The sequence below is a fragment of the Coenobita brevimanus genome, chromosome 27 (genome assembly GCF_032717465.1).
Source record: "Coenobita brevimanus isolate Jiangsu-jjx chromosome 27, ASM3271746v2, whole genome shotgun sequence".
In the NCBI taxonomy this organism is placed as follows: domain Eukaryota; kingdom Metazoa; phylum Arthropoda; class Malacostraca; order Decapoda; family Coenobitidae; genus Coenobita; species Coenobita brevimanus.
The window spans coordinates 736,364-750,729 of NC_136980.1; the positions used below are offsets into that span (position 1 = coordinate 736,364).

The 14,366-nt window shown below is 40.7% G+C and overlaps 1 protein-coding gene across 1 annotated transcript; it reads left to right on the plus strand.

The window, feature by feature from the left end:
* The first annotated feature begins 546 nt into the window (after positions 1 to 546).
* LOC145394345 (uncharacterized) lies at positions 547 to 11,255 on the plus strand. Its single transcript, XM_080268221.1, has 9 exons — positions 547 to 630; positions 4,922 to 4,996; positions 5,794 to 6,010; positions 6,729 to 6,909; positions 7,195 to 7,397; positions 8,130 to 8,327; positions 8,802 to 8,947; positions 9,774 to 9,880; positions 11,055 to 11,255. Exons 2-9 carry the CDS (start codon positions 4,927 to 4,929, stop codon positions 11,076 to 11,078), a joined length of 1,146 nt encoding a protein of 381 aa, XP_080124347.1. The 5' UTR covers positions 547 to 630; positions 4,922 to 4,926; the 3' UTR covers positions 11,079 to 11,255.
* The last annotated feature ends 3,111 nt before the right edge of the window (positions 11,256 to 14,366 follow it).

Here is a 14,366-nt window from a genome sequence, read left to right on the forward strand (position 1 = left end):
CAAACAGACCCATACAGAATTTAAGCATAGGAGACTTTATAAATACTCCCTTACCGCCAGTTCTCATGCACTCGAGGATTTAAGAATCGTTTCATCCTTCCCAGTGTTGCCAGTAGAGCGGTTGGACTTAACTAGGAATGTAGCTAAATTCATGCAGAAAATTTTTTAACGTTTTGCATCCAGAAAATTCATGATTTATATGTTTTTACCAACTTCTGACAGTGTTCTGTAAGTTTTAACATTATTTTTTCCCTTAGCAATATGGTTTTAAATGCAAGACCCGATTCATCTATTTTAATCAACACCAGACGACTTTTGCTAATAACCACTGAGAATGAAGGGAGAAACCTGTACTGTACACTGAGAAGCCTCCCGAAGTCTGAGGGTATTGACTTTTATAGATCAGTTTTGAAATCAGTCCATTTTCTCGCAGTATGTCAAGGTATAACCGAATGTAGTAGCTTTGTGATATCAAGAGGAAATGTTACTGCACTGGTGACCTACTTGGCAACCCTGATGTCTTCCCTCTGGGCTCAGTCGTTTTAGTGCGTCCTCACAGTGCGGGATTACCCAGGACTTTCTTCACTTCCACCACACTCTTGGATAGTGATTTTATCAGCATAGTATAAGGTTAGTAAATGCAATCGAGGAATTACATTAGATTAGTAAGATTATTCCGAATACTAATCAGTTTAGTGAAATTAATCGGGACGCTGGAAAATTGGCAGATCTATGTTTAGTTTTATGGAAGTAATTACCTTCAAAGTACAGCAGAGCCGTTTGTTATATTGAATTTGGTGGAGACCTTTGGAATATAAGTAAAATAAGTTGTTAAGCACCGTTGACCAGGCGTTTATTTTTCCGAGATATTTAAATGGTTTGTAAGAGTATGATTTCCTAGATTTGCGCGCTTAAACTTAAATTCGGCGACATATATTATTTTTCATTAATTCATGCTGTCATCAGGAATTTTTTTTTATCTTAGGAAATACCTCGCACCGAAGGGGTTAATTGTGGTTACATCTGATCCCTCCACATTAAAAAAATCTTCCCATAGCCGAATAAAATCGTCCGGTAAAAGCAAGAATAAAACAATAATGTCATCTTGGTGGTTGTTGGAGATTGTTTTGGGCCCTTTCAGTACGAGGCCTCCCCAAAGCTGAAAATAAAATCGTATGGCAATAGTAAGACAATAGCCCCCCTCAGTAAATCAATAAATCGTAGCCTACTCTAGTTCGCTCAATTTCACTATAGTCCGTGCACCTTAACTTGGCTCAGATATTTGTCCTTTTGTGACTTATTTCCCGTAGCTCAGTGGCAGAATAGGGCAATGCAATGGCTCTACGTCCTTTTCACAGCACTTCTTCGTGACTAACATTATATTCTGTTGTTAATTTCTTGTTACAGTATTCAAAATGGAGAGATGACAGTTTTAGACCAAGTAGAAAGAGTTGAGATGATTTTTGTCCTTTTGTAGCCTGTTCTGCATCCTCTCCACAGCACTGCCTCGTGACTAGCACCATTTTCTAGTGTTATTTTGTTGCAATTGCTGCGTATTCAAGATGCAGAAATGGCAGTTTTACGCCCAGTTAAAATGCAGCGCTTACCATCTCGTCTGCATTGAATAGGCCTGAGTTGTGAAAAGAAAATAACACAAGATTACCATGTTAGTCACGAAGAAGTGCTACGGAAAAGATGTGAACCTTAGCATTTTTTTTTTTTTTCCAGCCATTGAGCTATGTGAAATAAGCTTCAGAAGGACGAAAATCTGGGCCAACTTGAAATGAAAAGAGTGTAGCCAAGCTTATCCTCCAGTGGAATTTTATGAGAGAGAGAGAGAGAGAGAGAGAGAGAAGTAATAGCAGCAGCAGAAGAATTAAACACCCAAAATACGTGACCGGATTGCAGGGTTCAGATTTAATAAGGCTTATCACACAGCTTCCTCTGATAACTGATTCCACGAACTATTGACGCTTCCTTTACTCCTTTATTAACGAGAGAGAGAGAGAGAGAGAGAGAGAGAGAGAGAGTCCCCTGAGACCAGTGGCATGTCCGGGGGAGTTGAGGTGAAGGGGAGAGGAGAGGGTGGGGTGGGAAGGGAGAGGGGTAGGAAAGGTGGGAAAAAAAAGGGGGGGGGGGACGGTAGGGATGGGAGGGAGAAGGGGAAGGGGGGATTGAGTGAGATAGGGGATGGAGGGGGAACGATGGGGGGCGGGGATGGTTTAGTCAGTTGAGGCTTTAGACTACGAAATAATTAGACTGAACGTGTATCATATCTTAGTAACCGCGCGCGTGTGTGTGTGTGTGATTAATGGAGCATCCTTACATCCCACTTACTGTCCATTCTCCATCTGCATTTTCACGTAACTCATTTCCCAATCAGACTCGCATTTTCTCTGATTTCTTGATTATGTATTCGTAATGTCACGTTAATTTTTTTGTCTTTGTTTTCGCGTTCTTTCTTGCACTGTCGCAGTATTTATGTATGTACTGTATGTATGTATATGCTATATTGAAGTACTAGATGTGTGTGTGTGTATGAGAGAGAGAGAGAGAGAGAGAGAGAGAGAGAGAGACGTTACCTGAAACTAAAAGGTCTAATTAAAGGTCAGAGGTCAAGGTCATTCATCAGATCGACGGATAAAAAAATCGTGACGGAAAAATTAATCGCATTATTTATTTATTTTTCATTCAGGTAACGCCTTTATTCCGATTATATTTTTGTGAATTAATTAGACCCATTTATTCAGTTAATGTCCGCTTCAGTGACATTGAATTTATGTTTATTTTTGTTAATTTTTTCACAACGCCTTCATTCCAACATTATTCATTCATACATTTATTTTTCATTTATTCCCAGCTACTTTCCGGGACGTTCATTTTATGAAGTACTGCCTATGACGTCTGGAGTGAATTGCTTTTACATTTTTCACGGTTAATCGTGATCTCTTGATTTTGAAAAGATTTTTGTGGGTTTCAAGAGTGTTTTGAAAAGGGTATGAGTGAACTGCAGTATGGGCAGGGCTGAAGGGAACCGCGGGCGTCGTTTTGGGTGTGTAAACGAACTTTTGAACGGTGAACACGAAGCTGTGGGGGCGAGAGAGAGGGGCCACTTCCTGCAACGTCACTGGCTGGTGGTGATATCCTGTACTTCACTCACTCACATACCTCCATCCATTAGTCCATCCATCCATCTGTTCATCCTTCTTTTGGCTGTGTTACTAATCCATTCATTCTCCCACACACACGCACTCACACTCTCTCGACTTATCCACCCACATTCCATCCTCCTATATATCCATCTACTGTGTATCTTCGTCCTTTAGGCCAGCTCACTCATTCACGCACTTATTCACTCAGTCAGTCATTCTCCCACCCACTCAACTCACGCAGCTTATCCATTCTACATTCCTCCATCCATTTGTCCATCCATCCATTGCCCTTCTTTCGCCTACCTCACTCACTCACCCATTCATTTTCTACCTGCCTATCTACTTACCTTCTCCAGTCTATATCTACTGCACATTAATAATTATATACTTTCCCTGCCTCTACCTCTTATCCTTTTGCTCACTTCATTTTCATTATTATTATTATTATTTCCCTCATTCATTCGTCACTACCCTCTTACCTATCGCCATCAGTTCATCCTTCATGCTTCACCTTCCTCTCTCTCTCTCTCTCTCTCTCTCTCTCAGTACGAAAGCTACCCACCTACTTACCTCTCTCATCTTTGTACCTTCTTACTTCCCTAATTCTTTCCTACCTACCTACCTACCTATCCATCCACCCATCTCTACTTGCAAACTTACCTCTGGCCATTTACGCAGTTCTGTACTTCCTCATCAGTCCATCCTTCCTTCTGTGTCTACTTACCCTCCCTAGAAGCTCTGTACTTACCTACTTACCTCCTTCTCTCCCTGACGCACTACACTTCCTCTCCCCCCTCCCTCATCCTACTGACCTGCCTACCTACTTACTGACCCCATTTGCTTTGCACTTGTTACTTTTTCCCTTCATCATCAAAATTGACCCATATCTCCATTCTTTCGTCATCTGTACCTTCAGGAACATCATCAGCAGTAAATATAAAACAACACATATCTAAATCAACAGAACAACATTAACAAACAGAAGAACATCAGCAGCAGTAACAGCAAGAAGTTCAGCGTATAGTTTTGTATTTTCACGCAGTTGTATATCACACCCCTCCATTTCACACCCTACCTGCCCACGAATATCTAATTAACCTTTGTCTGTGCCTCCGCTAATTACGTCTGCTTGCCGACATAAAATTTGTTTCCCCTCCATTATTAGTAATATCCACTTAGTGTATACCTTTATTAGTAATGGCCACCTACCCATAGACCCACCTGTTGTTTCCGTTCCTTATTAATAAATCCAACTTACCTGTGTTTGTTTACCTGTCCACGTAGTGTTTCTGATACCCACCTGTTCTTTTTTCCGTTGCTTTAATAGTAAATCCAACCTACCTATGCCTACTTACGTGTCCACCTACTGTACCTGTTTGTCCCCTTGTAAGAAATGCCTGCCTGCTTACCTATCTCCATCTGTCTGTCTGATACTGTCCTGTACCTACACTTAGCCCTCTCACCTACCCGCCTTTTCCCACCCAATATTTGTTTGTTTTTCTGTTTGTAGCTTTTGTGTCGCCAGGTTCATCTGAGTGTGAACCCGAAGGACTGTTGGCTGAAGTGCCCTTTTTGCTATAGTCCACCATCTTCCTTGGGGGGGGGGATAGAGTGGGAGTTGAAGGGTGTTTGTATAACCAAGCGGATTCCCCTCAGCATCGTAACCGCGTGGAAGTTTTTACGCAAGTTTTTCCTGTGTAATGGTTGTTTATTTTTTTATCACCTGTATGTTTTTATCGTATTGTACTGATTTATATTATTCATTCCAGGTTTCATGATGGTGGACGTATGGCGACCAGCGGTGATAGTGGTGTGTGTGGTGGTGGCTGCAGTATGGGGCCAGGGTAAGTGTTGTATTCTATCTGCTGCCAGACAGTTTTACAAATCAATCTATCTATCCATTGCCAGACGCCTTAATCCCGTAAGGGGTGACCACAAACAAATTGCTTCCAAGTCGCCCTGTCCCCCGCCATTTCGTTGCCCTGCTCCCAGCTCACACACCCGTCTCTCATATACCACTCCACTTTAGAAGTATATTCACTTATAAAATCATAGGGTTCTTTCAGAGTGTGGGTGAAATCTTCCTCCATTCCTTTGTAGATGGCGAGTCCCCGGTCAGTGAATGAACACACTTGGAACACACACGACAGGACTAACCTAACCTGGCCAAACTGTTCGTGTGTGCAGTCACTGAACCAAAGGCTCGTTATCCAAAAGGGTATGAGATTGGATTAACCCACACCCATACACCCACATGGTCTTTCGTGAGTTCTTGTGTCCTGAGGCGCACTTGCGCTTGAGTTTTCATGACAGCTTTATATCATCAGAGGTGCAGCTTAGACGCTAATTGAGTGATGGATTTGTGCAAGACGGCATAAGTGATAGGTAGGTGAATGATATTAATACACTTTACAATAACCGTTATGTCTTAGAGGATTTTTTTTTTTTTTTTTACTCCGTGATATTAGTTATTATACCGTATACACACAGTACGGACAACAAATGGACTCTGAGGTCCAGTGAAGATATGATGATGAATTGTTATTATTATTATTTATTATTATTATTATTATTATTGTTGTTGTTGTTATTATGCAGATCTATATAATAATCTTACCTGACACAGACTTCGGTATTCCAGAGGTGCACCACAGACGACAAATGAACTCTGAAGGGCATCGCGGGGGTGGTGTGAGGCTGGTGGGGCTACAGCAGCTGCGTAGGACACACCACAACACAGCTGCTGGAGGCGTGGGTGCGGGCGGCGGCATGGATGTGGGTGACGTGATCAGGCCTTTGACACGGGAGGAAAGGAGGAGACTGAGAGAGGAAAGGAGACAGGCTAGGATGGAGAGAAGGTGAGAGGGGAATGGGAGAGAGGAAGGGAATGACTGAGAAGGTGAAGAGGGGATTGGAGAGAGGAGGGAAATGAGTGAGAAAGGAGGGGATGGGAGAGAGGAAGAGGGAATTGAGTTAGAAGTTTAGGAGGGGATGGGAGAGAGGAAGGAAATGAGTGAGAAAGTGAAGAGGGGATGGGAGCGTGGAGAAGGGAACTGATTTATAAGGTGAGGAGGGAAGGAGTGGGAGGAGATAGAGGAGTTATGAAAGGGGGAGGTTAGGGCAAGGGAGGAGATAGGTCAGGATGAAGAGAAGGTGAGCAGAGGAGAGACGATGGAGGAATGTACATAAGAGTACAAGTATTGTGTGCTTCCGTATTTCTTCATTGTTGCACCACGGAAGGAACATTGGCATCAAAAACAAACCTCGACAGTACTGAATCATTGCCTTCATTTGTCACAGGGTGAGTGTGTACTGTTACCATATTTATTTTATAACTTAAAGGAGCATTGGTGTCCTAAACAAATATCCTAATGTAGGTATTTATGACTGAAAATAAGTATATGATTGAAACATTTGTTCGCATATCATTCAATCCTTGTCATATTACAGAGGAGCATCAGTTAATTTGTCATATTACAGAGAGGGGCAACGGAGTTAGAAGTAGTGTGTGTGTGTGTGTGTGTGTGTGTGTGTATTTACCACATATTCTTTTCAAATATCCTTGTCATATTTCAGAGAGGAGCGTCGTCGTCAGAAGCAGGATTCCCGTCGTGCACATGATATGAGTGAGGTGGCGAGTGTGGATGAGATAGGGGAGGAGGAGGTGGTGGACGTGGCCTGGCTACGGGCTAACCTTTCGTCCCTCTGGCAGGAGTTTCGAGCTTTTACCGACAGGGTGCAAGGTTTCAGGGGTGGTGTGAGTTGTTCTTTGACTTCTGTACTTTGCTATTCAATATTCCACCAAGCTGAATAATTAGCTATACTTTTGGTGTGTGTGTGTGTGTGTGTGTGTGTGTGTGTGTGTGTGTGTGCGCGCTTGAGGAACAAACTCTAAGTTTGGAAAGCTTGGTGATAATCATGAATATCATTACAATGTCCGCAGTAATAATACAAGTAAATAAGATTGTGCTGATGATATTAATGGTAGTGATAACACTGAGGCATAGGATAGTGATGTTGATAATGATGATGCTATATACAGGGCCGTGGTCGAGGTCGTGGACACTTTGTTAATCAAGTTGAGATGGAGGAAGAGGATCACACATGCCCAACAGGTGTGGAGAGCTGCACAGGTGATGATGGGCAGGTGTGCAGCAGCCATGGACAGTGCTGGTGTGGACACTGTCAGTGTGAGGAGGAGTACTACGGCAGCTTCTGTCAGTGTAGTGACCACACTTGTCAGTTGTGAGTGTTTTTAGTGTTTGACTGTGTTTTTGTGTTTTAACAGTGTTGAATTAAATGTTTGTGACATCAGTGTGTTGGTATGACTAGTATATAACAGTATGTGAACAAATATGATAATATTAACAGGCATGCTGGTATGACCAGTGTATAACAGTATGTGACAAGTATGATAATATTAACAGGCATGCTGGTATGACCAGTGTATGACATTATATGACAAATTTTTAAATAATAACAAGTGTGCTGGTGACCCAGTCATGCAAGTATGACATGCTGGTATGCCATACCAGGTACAGTGGTGTATTGTGATAAACGTCAGGTACATGTTATAAATATATTACTTATGGGGCGATGGGGGGAAAAAAAAGATCCTAAGGCTGTAGTCTAGTGAATTTCTCACTTACAAAGAAAGTCAAAAATAAAATATTAAACTCAAGTTTATTTAACTCATTGAGGTGCCTGGATAAATAACATTCCAGCATCTCAGTCTGAAATGATTATTTTTTAAGTGATTCCTATGATACACGACTGGCAAGATAATAACAACAGGTATTTTGGTATAAAATAAATATGATGATGTCAGGTGGTGGATGTACAATGGGCATCCTCTGTATGGGACTTTTGACAACACATGTACGATGATATGCAATGTGGGGGTCTGAGCAGAGGCCAGGGTAATTGTGTGGGTACTTCTTAAGAGGAAATATTGGTTAAGGGGAATTTTGATAACAGGTATGATGGTATGCCATGTGGAGGTCCAAGCAGAGGTCAGTGTAGGTGTGGAGGGTGTATGTGTCGTCCTGGGTATGTGGGTGAGTCGTGCGGCTGCCCCACCCACACCCACACCTGCAGACCGGAGGGACATGAGGGCGCACACATCTGTTCCAATAAGGGCACCTGCGAGTGTGGGCGATGCAGTTGTGAGGATGGGTTAGCATTATTTCCACTTTTTTTTTTTTCATATATATTGCACATTTGTTAATATACGTTTTTGATAGATTTGTTTAGTGCTGATGGCATATTTGTTTGTATTGTATACATTTTATGCAGATATGATATTAATGAGTACACAGAGGTTAATGGCCATTGATTGAAGATTTATTTAGTATCCATGCACATTTTCTAGTACTGTACTTCCTTTACGTTTGATACTGTAGTATATAGTCATTTCATATCTTTCTTTCTGAATGCTTATTTGTAATATAGTATGTAATTATTGCACATATTTTAATATACTTTCTTGGCATATTTTTTAGTGGTAGTTGCAGTTTAGTTGATATTGATTGCACAGTAATGGGAATAGATTGATTGCACACTTTTTAGTATTGTAATGATCGTATTTTTGTTAATACTGTATCAGCTGCACATTCCTCATCTCACAACCACAGTGTCACTTCCTCACAGGTACAAGGGGATGTACTGCGAGGACACTGTGTATGCAGCTGGTGTGTGTGAGAAGCTGAGGTCATGTGTACTGTGTGTGGCTTACCATCGAGATCTGCCACGCTGCCATCAGTGTCAAGTTGTCCTGGAGGTGGTTGACAGTCTGGGTGAGAGAGAGAGGGCCGGGGGAGAGGGATGATATAGTCTTAATAGTAGTTGCAACTCCAGGCTTATCTGAATATAAACTTGGCTGCCAGCTTAAATTCACCTCCTGCAGTCTCTCATCCTCATTTTGGGGGATAGAGAACTAAATGAGAGATATTTGCATACCCAGGTAGTTGAGCCCTCTGGTTATATCAGTGCCACCACTTCATGGTGTCCCTCACCAACACCTGGTGTTATAAATAAACAGAAGTGTTTGTTATCCAACTTCTTCCCCTTCCCTTTTCCCACCCCAACTCCTGACTATTTTCCAAGTCCTCCCTCACTCTGCCATGCTCCCCCCCCCCCCACCTCACACGCATGTACACCTCTGTTCCCCTTCCTTATTTAGACACACCAGTTGTGCTGCCCCACCCCATCATCTCGTCTTACATTCGTATTCCCATCCACTCCCCACCCACTTTTTACCCAATCTTTTATCCACCTACATCCACTTCCTAAACCCACACATTTTTCCATCCCTCTCTTCACTCCCCCACCCATACTCATTCCTACCTCCATGATCCACTCCCCATTCCTCTTAGCTCCTCATCTATGCCTACTTTCACCCCATCTCCCCACTCTCTAACCTCACCTGCAGTTCACACCTGTGCCAACTTTACGCTTGCACCACCTCATATTTTCTCCTCAGCCTCCATCTTTCCCCAGCCCATTTTGTAATCCCATCATTCACTCTTATTTCTTTCCTTCCCCTCACACACCTACTATCTAAGCCACACCCATCTCCACCCACCTGCACCCACTTTCTGACTTGACCACCTCCACCCACAGAACCTTCAATGACGACATGTGTAATGGTGAACTCTGGCTGTATCATGAAGTACTCGTATGTGGCGTTACCCGACAATGCCTACTCAGTCATGCTGCAGCGGAACCAGGTGAGAGAGAAAGCATGTGCATGTTCACAGAAAAGCTCTAACCCCCCCTCCTTTTTTGTGTGTGTGTGTGAAAATAATGACTGAAAAATTAACCAAGCTTTTCATAATTAATTGTATTTCTGAAACACCGATAATGACTATGAAAAATTAACCAAGCTTTTCATAATTAAATTTCTGAAACCGATTCTGTTTGGAAGAGAAAACTGTTGATTCTGTTTTAATTAGGATATCAAGTATTCTCTTTGCAGGGTATTGTGATGGTACACCAGGGTGTTTTATGTTTTTTTTTCATTATGACCACAGTATAGTCTCATGAAATCATTGCATTATTTGTAGTAAATCTCAAAAGATGTGAATGTTAATGGTTTCAAGACCAGTTTAAAGTGTTGGTGGTGTCTTTTAGGAGTAACCATATAACCAAATTATGGTGCCTGGTGGTGCCCTTCTGGCTTTCCTTCTTTCATTCTTTCCTCTTTCTTCTGCCTACAGGTGACTTTACACTCCTCCTTCTGTCTTTCTTTCCTTCATTCTTTCCTCTTCCTTCTGCTTATGGGTGGCTCTACACTGAGTGACAAGCAAAGTGGTTTCCTGTACACCAGGAAACCATTTAGTATGCTGGGTGGTAACCATATACAATAACCAAATTATGGTGCCTGGTGGTTTAGTGCGTAATTAAGGTGCTCCAATTGGATTGAGCCTGTGTAGGTCTGTATCCAAAGGGTGGTTGGGGTTTATTGCCCACATAATGCCACTCAGGGATAAGTGATGCTGGTCACTCTCATCTTAAATGTCAGGACCAGTTTGCCCAGCCCTGGGCTTCCATGCCCCTCATGGGGCAACACTGGATTAGATGATGAATGAATGAAAAGTTCTTTTGTGGGAATGAATGAAAAATACTTTTGTGGGTATCTCATCATCATCAACTAATCCTGTGTTGCCCCATAAGGTGTGTAGGAGCCTGGGGCTAGGCAAGTTGGTCCTGACATTTAAGATAAGAGTGACCAGCCTCACTCATCCCTGAGTGGCATACTTTTGTGGGTACAATTTGCTAAATTCTTACTTTCCAAATGTCACTTTAAAGGAATAGCTCTGTCTTGGTCTCCAGCTTATCACATACAATTTTAAATGGCATTCAAATTGCATTTTTACTTAGGATTTATTTTTGCTTCCCCAGGAGTGTCCCCCTCAGATCGAGTGAGAGGACACTGAACACCGCAGGAAAGATATGGCTACATCTATACCTGAATATTTACTCATTAGCCATTATGATATCATAGTTGCCCTTTTTATGTCAGGCTTTACTTTTATCATGTCAGATTTACAGTATTTCCCAGTTTATTCAGTGCCATATTTACTTTTTCAGGCTACTTTTTAAAATGTCAGACTTATACTTTAATATCAGACTTACCCTTCAATATCAAACAGCCACAAAATCAGACGTCCTTTGATATTAAGCAGAACGTTTAGTCCATGTGAAGATTATCGTTTTCATGTCAGAGTTACCCTTTTTCAGCATTTTTCATATCAGCCTTATCTCTGCCAGCCTTAACATTATCCATATCATGTCAGGTTTGTACTTTTTCATGTCATATTGTGCCTTTTTCATGGTAGATTTAGGGGATCTTTCATGACAGCCATTGTTTCTTGTCTGAGTTAGCATTTCTCATATTATTTTTGTTGACTTTTCTATGCCAGACTTGTACTCTTCATGTCAGACTTATTTTGTGTATGTTTATTATTTGCATTAGACAACCTTTATATATATATATATTTTTTTTTTCCTCTCATGCCAGATTTGCAGAATATTATTTCATATGATACAGTATATACTTATACTTTTTCATAACAGATGTAGTGTTTATATCAAATTTAGCATTTTTCATTTCAGACCTATTTTCATGACTTAATAATTCTTCAGATTTAGTCTTTTTCATGTCAAAGTTATCATTTTTTTACATCACACATGGAAGCTTCAACCTTTCATGTCAGACGTACTGGTATAAGTAGCCTTTTTTTATGTAGACTTGGGCTTCTATTCTCGTTGGGTGAGGAAACTCCTGAACACTTCTTCCTTACCTATTTATTTTTGGATATGGCTGACTATAGTCACAGTGCGTGACTCTAAGGTTGTTATTATCGTGCCCTGGCAACCTACCACTCAACAGTGCATCTGATTTCATGTATAATATGAGACGTCTGTGATTTGTGTATAATATGTTCATGTATAGTAATATTCGTGTATAGTATATTCGTGCATAATAATATGAATTGTGTATACTGTAATATGATACAAAATCGGATGCACTTTTGAATGGTAGGTTGCCAGGGTATGATAATGACAACCTCAGTCGTATGCCATGACTATAGTATTGTTTTGTATGATTTAAGTAGTAAGGAAGAGGACAGCAAGGTGTGATAAAATAAATCGCATAGGAAGAGGTGTTAGGGAGGTTCCGTAACCAACGAGAATACAGGTCATGGAATTCAATTTTTCAGACATAGCCTTCCTTAGTAGATAGGGTGGGAAAGGAGATCTGGATGATGATGATAAACCCCTTCAGTCTTGTCATATCTAATTTTCTTGTTACACCCAGACAATTTTATATAGCTTAGGAGAAATTTTTTTGAGTTTCAGGCAATTGACATAACATTCATTTACCCCTTTACAACATATGGTCTTCCTTAATTGAGTAAAATTTGTGGTAGCAAGAATATCATAACAACAACTGATTGAAAAGACTGACATCAGACATAATATTTCATGTAATTTCAGTATCAGTCCTTGCTCATATCAGGTTGTGGTAGTTTTATCTTTTTTTCTATATGTGACTTGTACATTATAAACTACCATGATGACACATTAATTTAGCTTATGTTTCCTTCCTCCAGCCTAAGTCATTCAAATTAGGGGTACTTCTTGCAGTGAAGGAGTTATTTATAACCAAAACAAATCTCTCTAATTCAAAAAGTCTCTTGTAAGGTGAATGAAATTGTATGGAGATAGCAAAGTATAATAAAAATGCAGCACCAGTTGAATGGGTAAAACCTCAATTATTTTCATGTCATTTTTAGCATTTTTAAAATCAGGCTGTTGATTTAATATCACTGGCTTTTTTTAATGCCAGTTTTATCCTTTTTCATGTCAGACTTAGATTATCACAGCTTTTTTCATTTCAAGCTGTTATATATATATATATATATATATACGTATGTATAATATATATATATATTTATTTCATACCAAACATAAGTTCTACCTTTTCATTTGAGATTTAATTTTATGTCGGGTATAAGCTCTACTATATGATGTTGGACTTAAGCTGTACCTCCTCGTTTCAGACTTTTTTTTATTAATAATATTGTTTTATAAGCTCTAACAGACTTAGCTCACCACCTCATTTAGTCTTACACCCTGCTTCTTGATTTTAGGCTTAAGCTGTACATTGTTTCATACATAATTATGCTTTGGTTCTTCATTACAGACATAAGCTCTGCTTCATTTCAGACTTACACTCTGTTTCAGACTTAACCTGTGCTTCATTTCAGACTTAAGCTCAGCTTCATTTCAGACTTACACTGATTTTTCATTTCAGATTTAAGCTCTGCATCATTTCAGACTTGAGCTCTACCATATTTCAGATTGAGGCTCTGTTTCATTTTAGGCTTAAGCTCTACATCCACATTTCAGACTGAAGCTCTGCTTCTTCATTTTGATTTTGAGCTCAAACACTTAAACTTTCTTTTTTCATGTCAGTTTTCAGCTTTTATTGATGGCAGACAGTCTTCATAAGTATCAGACTTTGCCAGACATTGTATCAGGTAACAAAAACAGTATATCAGAGTAGGAGGCGAGGTAGGCCAAGGAGAAGGTGGAGAGATATGGTGGATGAGTGTGTGAGGAAGAGAGGTTTGGAAGTCGGTGAGGCTAGGGAACTGACAGATCGAGCTGGCTGGATGAATTTTGTGAGGAGAGGTGGATGATCAGGGATTTTTGGCACCCCTTTTTAACGTGGTAGCGGCTTGATTGACTCTTTCGGATACGATTATGTGAAGCTACAGAATGTGGTGAATGTTTTGGGCATATCTGATAGAGCCAGGATTCTGGGGGCTTGAATGATTAGTGAATGGAAGCGTGGCACATTGGATTGGGCAATTTTGGGCTGTCTGGACATTGCTACTCCTCACCCTGCCCTTGGGGGGGAAAGGAGGTCCGGATGATGATGATGATGACTAGTAAACTGTTTTGGGGTCATATTCTGGCTAACTTAGGATGCTACGTGGCAACTCTTCGTCAGCAATTTATCATGCACACTATATCTTAACATTTTTTTGTACATCGTTTGTATTTTACTGATATCATCATGTTAGGCTCCTGGTTTATCTGTAATGTAAACCTGGTGAACTGCAGACTTAAGCTGCCCCTATCCTACACTCCACTAACCTCCTTTCGGGTGACAGAGAAGTACCTGTAGTTGAAGGATGGTTG

Excerpts from the sequence above, each read along its gene's own strand:
- LOC145394345 (XM_080268221.1), top strand. The coding sequence starts at position 4,927 with ATGATGGTGGACGTATGGCGACCAGCGGTGATAGTGGTGTGTGTGGTG. Across the intron at positions 6,011-6,728 it reads CAGGCTAGGATGGAGAGAAG|AGAGGAGCGTCGTCGTCAGA; the intron begins GTGAGAGGGGAA and ends GTCATATTTCAG. Across the intron at positions 7,398-8,129 it reads AGTGACCACACTTGTCAGTT|GTATGATGGTATGCCATGTG; the intron begins GTGAGTGTTTTT and ends TTTTGATAACAG.